At 62.0% G+C, this 14,138-nt stretch overlaps 1 protein-coding gene and 1 long non-coding RNA gene across 3 annotated transcripts in view; one reads left to right on the forward strand and one right to left on the reverse strand.

Moving 5' to 3' along the window:
- Znf385c (zinc finger protein 385C) overlaps positions 1-14,138 on the reverse strand; it is a 31,732-nt gene that overhangs the window by 10,286 nt on the left and 7,308 nt on the right. For both annotated transcript variants that reach the window (XM_013077643.3, XM_004859364.3), the window contains exon 2: positions 7,091-7,342. In XM_013077643.3, coding sequence (XP_012933097.1) covers positions 7,091-7,340 — 250 coding nt within the window. In that variant the 5' untranslated portion in view covers positions 7,341-7,342. The remainder of the gene's footprint in view (positions 1-7,090; positions 7,343-14,138) is intronic.
- Positions 1,109-8,404, forward strand: LOC147821066 (uncharacterized). Its single transcript, XR_015447752.1, has 3 exons — positions 1,109-1,210; positions 1,391-1,485; positions 8,280-8,404. It is a non-coding gene; the product is annotated as an uncharacterized LOC147821066 (long non-coding RNA).

Raw genomic sequence — 14,138 nt, forward strand, 5'->3', positions numbered from 1 at the left:
GGTCTGTCAGATGCCCCACCTTGCTGAGCCCTCCAGCCGCCACCATGACTCCCACCCCAGCCAGCAACAGCAGCCTCCTCTGGCTCCTCAGGGTGCCAGGTCCCCAACCCCAGGACCTTTCCACACGCTGCCCTTCTAAAATGTTCCTGCTCTCCCTCTCACCTTTTGCCTACCTAATCGGTTCCCCTTCTGGCCTTAGCTGTCCCCTCTTCAGAGGAAGTGGCTCCGAATGTCCTTTCCCAGGAAGTCCTGTTCTTTTCTAGCTATGGTGGTCCCAGTTTACAGATCTCTGCTTGTTTTTGCGTAGCTCTGTTGCTCCACCCCCTCCCTTCCCTGCAAGTTGGGGAGAGCTCACTCCTTCAGGTCTGACACCAGCCAGTGCCCGCCATGATCTGAGTGAGTGAGGAAGGGGGGGCTCGCCAGAGAGCTGAGCAGGGTCCCCCACGTGCCAGCGATTGTGTGACCAGCCAGGCCGCTCAGAGGACCTTATGGGGAAGCGAGGCCGGGGTCCCCTTCCTCCCGGAAGTCCCCCGGGTCCTTTCCACACCCCAGGGGCTGCAATGCCGCCCCATTTCTGCACGGGGGCGAATGAGTGACCTCGCTCGGTGTTTGAATGAAAGAAACAGAGCAGGTGGGGGGATTCCAGAACGGCCCTGTCCGGCGCCGCGGCCACCAGCCGTACCTCGGGGCTGTCAGTGACTCCCGATTCGGCCCACGCCAGCCAGGCTCGCGACACGCGGCACAGAGCACCTCCGCGCCCAGTCCTTGGGACCGTGGGCTAGACAAGGTCACGCCCCCCGCCTCAGCCGACCCAGGAGGTGCCCTGCGGGCCCCTCCCCCGAGTGGGAGCCCCAAACGGTATCGCCGGGGGGAACACACACACACACACACACACACACACACACACACACACCCTCGGCCGCCACCGGGATCCACCGAGCGATGGCAGCCACAGGCGGCAACCGGGCCGGAGAGGCGCCTTACTCACCTGGCTGCCCCCGCCCACCAGACGGCGCCCCGCCCCTCGCCCACCAATCGCGTCCTGCTCTTCTGCCCCTCCCACCGCCCCGCTCCGCCCACCTCAGGCCCTCTCCGCCCACTCCGGGGCCACAGAGCGCGGGCCGGGGTAGCAGCAGAGCTTGTGCGGGCTCCCGGGCCCAGTGTCCGCCAGAGCTGGGGGCCGAGGGCTCCGGAGCAGGAGCAACCGAAGGTGCGCAGGGAGAGGCCGGGTCTTCCACACGGGGACGCGCGTTCCTGGTGCAGCCACCCGTCACCAAGCAGGTCGCTGCCAGGCCCCTAGACTCTGGGAGGCTGAGGTGGGAGGGTCGCCAAGTTCTAGCCCAGTCTGGGCAACTTAACCACTTAGACCCCGTACCAAAAATTTTTAAAGGAAGCCGGACGTGGTGGCGCACACCTGGGATCCCAGCACTCAGAAGGCTGAGGCAGGAGGATCGCTGGGAGTTCGAGGCCAGCCTGGGCTACATAGTGAGTTCAAGAGCAGCCTAAACTATACAGTGAGACCCTGTCTCAAAAAACAAAAAAAACCCCAAAAAACATTTTTGGGGGGGGGGGTACCAGGGATCAAACTCGGGACTTTGCGCTTTCGAGGCTGGCGGTGGAAACACTGAGCTAAATCCCCGGCCCAAAACAAACATATTTAAATGAAAAAAGGGGTGTGTCTGATGAGAGAAGATGGAGTCTCGGTCTCGAGGGAATGTTGGGGACCCTGACTGCTCGGTCTCGAGGGAATGTTGGGGACCCTGACTGCTCGCCCGACAAGGGAGGGGTCTGAGGTTGGGGCTCTGTTTCAGTGATTGTGCTGCGTTCCTTGTGCCTGGGAGGAAGGAAGTGGGGGAGGGGAGGTCAGGAAGCTGTGAACTCTTCCCAGAGCCGCAGGGCCCAGTTCTTCCTGTCTGGTTTAACCTTCACCTTCGCCTTCCACTCTCCCGTGAAGTGGGAGACATGGGGGATAGTGGGGCCCTGGGACCACAGCTGCCACCCAAAGGGGGCTGGCCTGTGCTGTGGGCAAGGGGCCCAGCGCACTCTCAGGCCCAGCTCTCCTTCCGGCCAGCCGGGCCCCCCCCCAATGTCACCTCTGGGCCCAGGTACAGCTGATCCGAGACCTGGCCCCTCCGAAGCCTCCGGCACTGTGCCCAGCACCCTTCACCCCATCCCCTGCGGAGCTGTGGCCCAGACACACGCCTGCAGGCACCTGGCTCCATCAGACAAAGGGACCTCCCCTGGACACCTCACCACCCCCAGATGGCACAGGGGCTGCCGGGTCCAGACTGCACCCCGAAAGCATCAGGGTGGGTGGGGGCTCTGACGGCTGAGCGTTCAGGGCAGTCCCTCCCCACCCAGGCCAGGCACGGGGTCCACAGCTCAAGGGTCAGGTGCCTCAGGGGGCCACACAGGGCAGACCTCAAGTGCCGGGGAGCAGGTGTCTGTGATACAGCACCCTTGCTGCCACCAGGGGAGGGGACTCAGGGAAGCCACTTCCTGCTGTTGGGCAGTAACACACACACACACACGCACGCACACGCACGTGCACACACGCACACAAATGGGACGGGAAGACACCAGGGTACACGCATGCATCTGTGTCCCCAGTGAGGCTGAGTCCTCTGGCTGCACACACTGCTGTGCACACACGCATGCGTGCACACACACCCACAGGGGCCCCATGGGAGCACGCATGTGTACGCAGATGCACACGATTAGCAGACGTTCGTGTGTGTGTGTGCATCGGAGGGACAGACACGTGGACGCACAGACCCAACAGCTCATGCACGCACTGCCTTACACACTCAGACACACCTGCCTCATAAGAGCACACCGCAGTCTCCCCATTCCTCAGCCCCAGCCCAAGCCCCAGGCCAGATGGGCGGCCCCTCCCAGAGGTGCACACAGGCACCGCAAACTATAGCCTGACATTTCTATCTCAGATAAAACCAAAGCTCTGCCAGAAAAATGGGGTGCAGTGAAAAGGAGCCAAAATAGGGGATCAGCGCAGAGACTGAGCCAAGACCCACGCTTGCCTCTTCCCTGTAGGGTTAGGGTTCCCACCACACCCAGGGGCTCGCACATTCCCCAACCCCACCCACTTCTGGGTGGTCTGCACCTCTGAGGAAGTTTTGATATCCAGAGCACCCCTTCCCCCACAAACTGGAGGAGCCCCACAGCCCACTCCCGGGCTGGGCTCTGAGCTCTTGCTCCTGAAGTCGGTCCCCAAAACATTCCTGAAAGGACGGTGACTGTTCCCAGGCAGCCCCTTGTGTGCAAGGCAAGTGGGGAGACCCCAGACAAGGGGGGGCACCTCTGTCAAGCCCAGCGCCATGGGCACCCACCTGCTCCTGTCCCCCAGTCTGCTCTTCCAGCTTCAGCACCCCCAGCCCCTCAGGGGTGTTGAAGATCCGATCTGGTACTTGGAAGCTTCTGCCGGTCCTGGGGACGCCATGTGCCAGCTGTGCAGCCCGGGACCCTGCAGGGGGCTCCTGGAGCTCCCCAGCCACTCCTGCCCCCACCTTTGTTCCTGGGTGTACCCAACCAGCCTGGAGCTGGGGCAACTGGCTGCCGCGTCTGTGTCTCTGACAGACAACTTTGGGGGCCCACAGTGGCAGGAAAAGTATGAGGCTTGGGGCTGGCAGCACCCCCAGCCTCTGGGCTCCCCAGCCCGGTTCTGGGGCTGCACTCACCCCGGAGCATGGTCGGCTTTTTACAGGCTCTGCAAGGGAGACTAGAGCGCAGAGCAAATGAAACTCAGCCAGAGTGACAGAAGGGAGGGAGTGGGGGACAGGAGGGCAGGCTGTGAGGGAGGGACTCCTGCCAGCCCCGGGCCCAGAGGAAGGAGCTGCCTGCTCCCTGGCCCCCTCAACCCCAGGCAGGCAACAAGCCAGGCACGTCCTGCCCTGGCGAGGCCACAGGACATGGGTGGGGAGGGGCGCACCAGCGGGTTCTGTCCACAGAGACCTCAGGGACAGAGGGCTGCTGGCCCCTCCCTTGCCTGCCAGGAAGACCTTGCTGCAGTCTGTCCTGCCTCATCCTCCCCTGCCCGGCCCTTTCCATTACCTGCTTTTGTTGAAGGGTAAACTGAGGCTCAGAGAAGCTCATTTTGCCACAGAGCATTTGCTGCGGGGTGGCGGTAGGGGCCTGGGCCCTGCTACTTGGAATGGGGGTCCCCGGCTCAGCTGAGACCCCACCCCCGCTGGAAGCTGCAGCCTGCTCACCTGCGCCCCTGCACACCTGGCACCTGGCAACTGGGAGGGACAGAAGATTGGGAGAGGGCCAGCGAGGCTGGATCAGTCTGCATTCCAGACTCCAGCCCTATCTCCACGGACAAGGGCCTGGAATTTGACTGCCAGGCAGCCCAGAAAACAAAACAGGTTTTCGAGACCAGGAAGGTGCTCTGGGGGACGGAAAGGAAGGGAGCCCAAGCCAGAGCTCCCCACCAAGGCAGGCAGAACCTTTGTCCCACACCTCGCCCCTCTCCTGGCTCCAGGCTGCTGATGGCCAGGGTCCAGGAGGTTAGGGGAGCAGCGCACCCTCAGGACAGAGTCAGCGAGGAGGAACCAACCACACTGGGAGGTGAGCATGGCAGTGCTCTGGGAGCCTGGGCCCTGATGGACTTGAAATTAATCCCCCTGCGGCTGTGGGGGGGGGGCAGGGACTCAGGTGTGAGCTGAGCTCGCAGTCTTTGATCTTGGGGCAGCAGCGGCAGGAAGAAGGCTTCCAGGAAGAGGAGAGGAGGGGCCATTTGGGCAGGAGCTGACCCTGGCCCCCGGTGTCCTGTGTCCCTCCTGTCTACCCTGCCCTGAGCAGTTCAGTAGCCAGGGCTGAAGCCATTTCTTCCTTCCCTGGCTTTCTGAGCTTTTTGTTTTGTTTTGTTTGCTTGTTGAGGCAGGGTCTCACTATGTACCCCAGGCTGGCCTTAAACTTGTGTGATCCTCCTGCTTCAGCCTCCCCACTGCTGGGATCACAGGTGTGCACATCGGCTGCTCTCCTCGCCAGGGCTAGGCTCGAGAGGATTTAGAGTCAGAGGCCAGGATCCCAGCCCGCCGTGTGGCCTTGGGGAGGTGGCTTATCCTCGCTGCTGTGCAGGGTGTGGACGGAGGTCGTCACCTGCTCCTGGGCCGCCTGCCCTGCTGCAGGTGGGGGGACTTTGTGAGCAGAATGGCTCTTGAGCAGGGGCAGGCAGGTCACAGCTTCCCACCCGTGTCCCTGTGGTCACAGCGAGGAAGCCTGAGCCAGCACTTGGTCTCTGCAGGTGTGGAAGAACCAAGCACACTTGTCTTGGCACGCAGGTGTGCATGTGTGTGTGCACACGTGTGTGATGGTCAGCAGGGTCACTGGGGACAGGCGGGAGGCGGGGAAGTGAGGGTCCCCAGGGTGTTGGCAGGAGGACCCCAGAGCTGGGTCTGGCTGAGGAGCCGGCTCCCCTCCTCACAGCCCCTGGCCCACCGGGGACAGGAGCTGAGAGGCTCCCGCCCTGTCTAACGCCTGTCACATGGACCCGAGCCCCACAGCCCCCTAGTCGGAGTGACAGCTCCCCGGAACAAGTGCCCTTCCTGGGGCGGCCCCGGGGGCTGAGGGTGTGGGGTGCAGCGCAGTGAGGCCCTCGCACTTGACCTGGCCTCCCCGGCTGGAGTCCCCAGGGGAAGCAGCATTCAGGGGGCTGCTGACCCTGCCCCTCCCTTGCCTGCTGTGCCCGACACGGGGCAGCTGCTGTTCTTGTCCCCCAGGCAAGGACACGGGAGGAATTCCACACCGCACCAGTGAGTGCTGGGTGTCACAGCCCACGGAGCCCAGAATCCCAGTCTCCCCAGGTCACAGGCCCCGCCCCCAGGCCAGGGCTCCATCTGCCCTCCACTGGGCTTGGGGTGCCCGGAGGACACCGACGACGTAACCGGCCGCTTAAGTACCAGGCAGGTGGCTCGTGGAGAGAGACGCTAAAACGGTGACCGCCCCAAAGCCACCCCTCCCTCCCTCCAGGGCCCCTTCCCAGCCTGCACGGAGCCCACTCTGCTGCACCAGGGCCCGGGGCCCAGCCTTCCATGCCGTCCCTTTCTTTCTCATGACCCCTAAGCCTCACTCCTCTCCTTTGCTGGGGACACCAGGAAACAAATTACTCCCGCCCAAAGTGCTCCAGTGAGCCACGCGCCCTGGCACACCCCTGTAATCGGAGCGAGTCAAGAGGCTGAGGCGGGAGAATTGCAACACTCGAGCCCAGCCTGGGCAACTTAGCAAGACCCTGGCTCAGAATAGAAAAAGGGCTGGGGCTCCAGCTCCACGGCAGAGCTCTTGACACACTGGGGACCCTACAGACTCAAGGCCCAGCCCACACCCCACGGCCCGGCCCTCCATCCTCCACCAGCGAGTCACCGAGACCTGCACACGTCTGTCCACACACGCGCATCCGAACGCTGGGCGCACGGAGCCTGGGTTCCAACCTCTCTCCCCTCGCCCCGACCTCCTTTCCTGCCATCCCCAGAAGCACGGGCCTGTCACCTGGGCTGGCACAGCACACCCCTGCTCTCTGTGCCTGGCTCAGCCCCGAAGTCAGACTCAGTCAGGCTGGGGGGGTGCTCTGTGGCCCCAGCACATTGTGTTCATGGAGGGGGACAGAGCAGGTGCCCCATGAGTGTCACCCAGAGGACATGCAGCTCCCAGGCAGGAGTCTGAGGTCAGCGTGGCCCCGGCAAAGCACCGAGCTGGGCTTTGAGATGCATTTCGGTAGCTGCAGCCTAGGAGCAAAGGGCGAGGATGCTCAGGCCTCCTGCACCCGGCGGCTGTGACACTGTGTCCACCCTGCCTGTCAGCTGGTATCTCCTCACCCAAGGCACGCAGTCACCCATTCCCCAGAAATCTGCTCCGCAGTCGGGGGAAGGGGCCTCCTGGGCCTCCCAGCATCCAGCCCCTGCAGACCCGGCCCTCAGAGCAGGGCCTGCCAGTGACAGGAGGCCTTGGCTGAAGGCTCACCCTGCAGCAGGCTCGAGCTGAGCCTAGGGCTCGGACCCCAAAGGTCCCTGGGAGGCCCCCAGAGTCAGGGTCTCCCAAAGGCCTGAGGATCCCCATCCGAGCCCTGCACACTGACCTGGTTCCGAGGGCCCAGGGCCCAGGCGCAGCTGGCGCAGCCGCCGCTGGTGTGCTCGCCCCCCGCAGTGCACCTGAGCCTGGGCCTCCGAGTTGAGCTGGATGTTGCACACAGCACACAGCGTGTACGATGGCTGCTTCCGCTCCCGCTTGGCCTTCGGGGCCTCTGGGGGCCGTGGGGGGCACTCGGCAGCTCCGGACTCAGGGGGCTGTCTCTCACCCGGGGGGCCAGGGCTCAGCGGGCGTTTCATGCCTGCACAGGGATAGAGGGAGACAGAAAGAGGCTGAATGGCTGCAGCCCAGGAGCAAGAGAGGCCCAGGGCCGACAGCCCTGCTTTCCAGAGGTCCCGGCCCAAGGATGGCAACAGGGGGCCTCAGGTGCTATTTCCGGCAGAGCAAAATGCAGACCTTTAGGGAAAGGTGTCGTGGGAAGTGGACACAGCGGGAGGCGGAGACACCCGGGACTGGGGCCAAGGTGGAGCGAAGAGGGGATGCTCAGCCTTGGCCACCAGGTGGGCCCTGGGGCGCAGCAGCCAGCGGAGTCACGTTCTGGGACGCGGCAGCCCTGGGGCGGGAGACAGACGGCACCAATGCAGACACAGAGCCTCGGGCCAGAAGCCCAGCTTCCCTGTGCCCTGCGCGGGCAGGGTGACACGGGGTGACAGCCTACAGGCCATCCCCACCCTGTCCCACGCGGCTCCAGAGCCCCGCTGTCTGAGATGCCCCAGTGGAGGGTCGTGTTTGGGTAGGGACGGGCCCCTGCGGGCTGGGAGACCCCAGGCTCGGTCTTTCTCCTGTCACAACGGTGCCCCCATTCCTGTGTTGAAGCCCTAACCTCGGTACCCCAGAATGTGGCTGTATTTGAAGACAGGGTCTTGAAAGAGGTAACTGAGTTAAGATCGAGTCACATGGGTGATCCCTAACCCACGTGACTAGTGTCCTCGGAGGAAGAGGAAATTTGGGGACGTGAGGGATGACTGCTGGAGGAGATGCTGGATGTTTAAATTTAAAAACTAATTTTTAACAATAAAAGACACATTGCCAGGAATGATTCGATAAGTGTGTTCCAAGCCAGGAGATTTTGAGGATTTTGAGAGGGATTCATGGCAATGTCTTTTACTATAATACATCTTTAGATTTAAACATTCACCTTCTTGTATGATCATCCAGTGTTGATCAAACATTTACAGCAATTTCCATCAAATGAAAACATGATACTGCATCCTCATCCACCTTATCCACTGGATCTGGAACTGTGTGACTTCCAGACGCTCCTCAAAATCAAAATGACCATGAAGGGAGACGTTTGGAATTGATTCAGGGCATCAAGGCAGCCAGGACCACGCAACTAAAGACACTCAGGAAAGAGGACTCCAGAGCCGCTGCAGGAAGTAGCAAGGACAATGGGATGAGTGCGTCTGAAGCAAGGGGAAGAAATTTAAGGGGGATTCATGGCAATGTGCACTGTAAGCAATTATTAAAACAATTTTTAACATTCTCCATATTTGGGGGGGTACTGGGTATCAAACTCAGATCCTGCAGGGAACCACTGAGCTAAATCCCTGGCCCCACATTCTCCATATTTTTGATCCAACCTCGTAGTTAGAGGGGAGATAATACACAGGGAGAAGGCAGCCTCTGCAGAACCAGGAGAGAGCCCTTAGGGGAAACCAACCCTGTTGGTATCTTGGGTTCTTTTTTCTTTTTGGAGACAGAGTCTGCCCAGGGTGGCCTTGAACTCAAGATCCTCCTGCCTGGGCCAGGGATTTAGCTCAGTGGTTTTGCCGCCTGCTGGGCAAGCACAAGGACCCGAGTTCAATCCCTGGCACCAAAATAAAATGAAATAAAATAAAATAAAATAAAAAATCCTCCTGCCTGAGCCTCCCAGAGTGCACTATTACCCCTGACTCCTGGTGACTTTTTTTTTTTTTTGGTTTTTTGAGACAGGGACTCCTTTGTAGTTCAGGCTGGCCCTAAACTCACCATGTAGCCCAGGCCAGCCTCAGAGTCACGGTGATCCTCCTGCCTCTGCCTCCGGAGTGTCACAGGCTTTCGCCACCACACCTGGCTCCTGCTGACTTCTCGATCTCAGACCTTTAGCTTCCAGAGCTGTGAGAAAGTCAGTTTCTGTATTTTTAAGCCAGAGACAGCTGGCAAAAACTACTGCTTCTCTCTGACCGGCATTTCCGGGGCCTGAGTGCCCTGCACCTCAGACTAGTTAGGTGAAGTCGGGATGTCTTGCAAGATCACACATTCTGTGCCAGGCGTGGGGTCATCCCAGCACTCGGGAGGCTGAGGTAGGAGGACTGCCACGAGTTCAAGGCCAGTCTGGACTGCACATTGAGAGCCTGTCTCAAACACACACACACACACACACACACACACACACACACACGGTGCTGAAGTCCTGACGCCCAGCACTTCGGGGTGACCTCTGGAAACAGGTGATGCTGAGGCCATATTGGTGCGCCCCTAACTCAATTCCTGTGACAATAAAGCAGAGGTGGAGGAGGGGGGAGGGGTGTGAAAATGGAGGTGAGCAGTGGCCCGCACCAGCTCCCCGCAGTGAGTGTTATCATTACGCACTGCGGACCTGCATGAATAAAGATTCGCAAAAATAAAAAATGAGCAGAGTTAAAGCCACGCATCTACAAGTCAGGGCACCACCACAGCCCATGACCCACTGAAGCTGGGGCTGGGGGGCTTCGAAGCGAGCCCTGGGTGCCAGTCTCGGGCCAGGACTGGCCCAGTCCACACCGGGAGGCCTGAGCGCCCCCACTGCTCTGCTACAGCATCCCCAGCGGCTGGAGGCCTTGGGTCTGTCCCCTTGGGCCCATGGTGCCTCCAGACGCATGTGGGGCCTGGCTGGAGTACCAGGGGCGCAGCCAGCGTCTAGGAAGGCACCCTGGCAGGGCGCCCACTCCCCGAGCCTCAGGGCCCAGGCACAGCTCTCCCCTGCGGGGAGGTGAAGGGAGATCCAGTGCAGCCTGACACCCCCAGCTGGTCCCCAGCCCTCCTGGCAGGAAGCTGAGGCAGGAAGCTGTTGGGGTGGCCCAGGTGTCAGGGCCTGGAGGAGGCCTCAGAGGAATGAAGTGTTGCTGGCCGTGCCAAGGAGACCAGCCAGCCTGGCAGCAAGGGAACAGGGACATTTTAAAAGCTCAGTGAGGTTTATGACAGGCAGGCCAGGGATGCGGCCCAAGAGCAAAGACAAATAAACCTCTGTGACACAGCCTGGCCCACAGCTGCCCAGATCCCCTGCCAGCACGCTGGCCCTGCCACAGCCAGCCTGCCTGACTCAGCCTCCCCAGCTGTCCCCACAGGAGCCAGAGCTCGTGGCAGGGGATGGAGGATGGGCAGCCTCGGGGCCTGCCCAAGCCCAGCCCCTCAGCACCAGCCAGGCTCGCCCCAGGTGACCCACGTTCCCTTAACACACGGACAAGCTGAGTCCAGAGCCAGGCAGTAGACTTGCTTCAGAGAAAATGGAAAACTAGAACATGAGTGGATTCTAAAAGGTTCTCTATCCCTCTCCTGCCTAGACCTTTTCTTTATCGTAACTCCATTTATTGAGGGTGCCTTACACAGTCTTGTTAAGTTGCCCAGGCTGGCCTCCAGTTTAAGATCCTCCTGCCTCAGCCTCCTAAACAGCTGAGATTACAGGTGTGCAACGCCTTGCCCGGTGCACTCACACACACACACACACACACACACACACACAGTCCTGGGAATTGAACCCAGGGCCTTCACACTGAACTACATCCCCAGCCCTTTTTATTTTTTATTTTGAGTCAGGGTCTTGCAAAGTTGCTAAATTGCTCAGGTTGGGCTCCTCCTGCCTCAGCCTCCCAGGGTGCTAGGATGACAGCCATGCACCACCAGGCTTGACTCGAGCTCTCTCCACCCTCACTAGCCCCTGTGGTGGGCTCTGGTGTCTGCCTGGTTCCCCCTCCCAGGTCAGAGCACAGGCCAAGTTTCCATAGACCGACCCAGCACAGCTGTCTGACACGGAGCCTCAGAAGTGGCCAGGCCAGGCGTGAGGGGAGGAAGGCCAGGCAGAAGCAGAGAGGAGGTGGGGCAGACCCTGCCTGTCTGCCTCCTGTCTGTCGGTATGTGTGCCTGGGACGGGGCTCCCTGTTTGCCACCTTCCCGGGGAGAACGGCTGAGGCTGGGCCTGCCCCCCTGGGTGGTGAGTCTGTCCCGGCGGAGCTTGGGGACGGGTCGGGAGCCCTCAGCCAGAGGGAGCAGGCTGGAGGTGCCGGGCTCGGGGGACAGAACCCCTGTGCCGCCTAGGGGCGAAGGAGGCCCGACTTTACACCCGGGGAGGAAGGCTGGGCCGAGTGGGGACTGAAACGGCTCCCAGGGTTGGCTCTGAAGGGGAGGTGCCGGGAGGGGTTTCTGGCCCCCTGAGAGTGCGGCCACATGGGCATGAAGCCCACCAGGGAGGGCGGGGGCAGCGCTGCTGGCCTGATGTCCTGCAAGCCCTGCCGCCTTCCGCAGTAGGGAAACGGGAAGAGAGCGTGAGCTAAAGGCAGGGACAGACGAGGCGTCAAATCCAAGAGCCCGGTGCGCCCGTCCCTGCTGGTGCCCGCGTGGGTCCCATGCTCCCTCACTTCCCGTGCCCGCCCCGCAGTCCCCCCAGCATCCCTTGCGGCCCGAGGCTCCACCCCCATCCCTCAGCCTAGGCACCGATCGATGATCGATGGCTCCGTGGGTCTCCTCTGGCCTCATCTCGCAGGCTGCACCCTGACACTCACCTGCGACCCCCACGAGGCGGGGCCTTGATTTCCCAGGGGTCTGTGACGCCGGCCTGGAGCCCCACACACGCCCGGCTGAGGTCCCATAAAGGGTCATCGAATGAATGAATGAGCTCTTGTCCCAGGAGACAGCAGGGACTCTCCCTGCGGGACTGAGTGGCTCTGCAGCAGCTGCCAAAACAAGCTGCTCAAACGCAGCTCCTCCGAGGGGCGAGGATCTCAGGGCCCCACGTCCGCCCGGCCACCAGGGCTCTCGCCCGCTGGCCACAGCTGCACAGCCCACGCCTCGCGTCTGTCAGTGTGGAGCTGCAGTTGCTGACTTGGAAGGGATCTTAGAGGTCACCCTGGCCCTTCTGGAGCAGCTCTGACGAGTTACCCTCTGTCCCCTGCTCCGTGTGCCCAGTCGGGGAGCTCCTACCGCCAGGACGGCCGCCCCACTGTCGTCCAGCTGGCACCCGGGCGGGGGCCGAGCCTGTTCTCTGTTTCTATAGATTTTTGTGGTTTGTTTTTTGAGACAGGATCTCGCTGTGCAGCCCAGGGTGGCCTTGAACTCACAGAGATCCTCCTGCCTCAGCCTCCCTGTGCTGGGATGACAGATGGGTGCCACGGTTTCCAGCTTTCTTCTCTCTCCCTCCCCTGCGCTCCTCTCTCTCAGCTCGGGGCTGCACCTGCTGACAGCCCCCGCCCCTGGTCTGATCCCCGCCTGAGGGAGGTCACTCCAGACCTGGAGAGGGGCCTGTGTGTGCCGCCAGCCCCCCATCCCACCCCGTGAGAACAGGAAATCCCTCCGCAGGACTGCAGGTGCCAGCTCAAGCCACCCACAAAGCCGTGGCATCACCAAGACACCCAGGAATAACACAGGGCTGAATGCCAACCCCGCACACAGAGCCAGAGCCGCCAGAGTTCCAGGCTCCTTCTGCAACCCTTCCCCGCAGTGACCCTGGATGCTCACCCACCGGCCACACGAGGGCGGTGGGCAGGGTCACCCTGGCTGGCTCCCAAGTCTAGGCTCTCCTCTCCTCTAGGCAGGGCCCCCAAACCCTGCCCCAACATCCCCAGTGACCCCAGGAATGCAGAGCGAGGTGAGGGGTTGGGGCCCTGACCCTGTGCCCGTGCTGGGCACAAAACAAGCCATCATCTAAACAGAGCCACGTCCCCAGCGTGGCCACCCGGGTCTCACCCCAGGACCTGCACTTCCTGTCTCTGCCTATGCCCGTCCGAAGCCCAGAGGACAAGGAAGAGACGCCTGCCCGCCCGCCTGACCGCCTCAGGAAGGGAGCAGGGCAAGTAACAGCCCCTCCCGGAGCCTCAGTTTCCCCCGTGTGAAGCCGCGATAAAGACATCCATGGAGGGGGCGGCCTGAGAGCTCCCTGCAGAGCCACAGGTGACAGCACGGGGTCCCCAGTGAGGTGGCCCTGGTGCCGCCGTTGCCAGGGCTGGAGGAGGGGGGGGACTTAGCGAGCAGCCTCCCTGCCGGGCCCCTCTGAGAGATTCGGCTCCCAGAGATGCGCGCTGGCTGTGGGCCTGTTCACCCGCAGTACCCGGATGCACCAGGTGCATCCTGGGGCTCAGCTCCCGGGAGGGTGGGCGAAGCCCTAGCCTGGGGCGCCTGCCCCTGCTCCCACTCCTGCTCCCACGAGAGGACAGACACAGACATGACCGGCTCGAGTGGCCCCACCAAGGCCCTCCCCTCCCCCAGCTTCTGCCTCCTAAAATAGCCCGGGCACCGCGCGGCCAGGCGGCTCCCCACGGCTGCAAATCCCCTGAAATCAAATCCCCACCCTGCCCCAAGCAGGACGAAGGACCAGGACTCGGGACAGTACCACCTCCTGCTGCCGCCCAGGCTCAGTGCTGGCCAGGCCCCCCTGCCCTGGGAAGTGGGTGTCCTTCAGGGTGACCCAGCCCTAAATCCCCACCTAATGAGGCAGGCGCTGGGGACACGGAATCAGACACCGCACTAATTGCTTTGCTGCGGGGTGGAGACCAGGGCGGGACCAGTGTGAAGGCCTCGATGTGCCGGGGAGGTTGGGGACACACTCTTCCCCCCGGAAACGCAGCCAACCACGGAGCAGACCGGGGAGGGGACTCGAGCAGCCTCTGCCTCCCTCCTGGGGCAAACGACAGGGCCTGTGCAGCAGCGGACACCAACTCCCGACTCCGCACCACCCGCTCCCAGAGAAAACACCCTGAAAATGGCAGAGGCAGAGCCCCATTGCCACGAAAGGGACAGCATCACGGTGATAGCAGCAGCGACGGCGACCGGACAGCAGGAACTTCCTCTCAGTGGCTACTGGAAAC

Source organism: Heterocephalus glaber, unplaced genomic scaffold (assembly GCF_053883595.1).
Source record: "Heterocephalus glaber isolate CG9 unplaced genomic scaffold, H.glaber_assembly_v1.0 deba00001773, whole genome shotgun sequence".
Taxonomy (NCBI): domain Eukaryota; kingdom Metazoa; phylum Chordata; class Mammalia; order Rodentia; family Bathyergidae; genus Heterocephalus; species Heterocephalus glaber.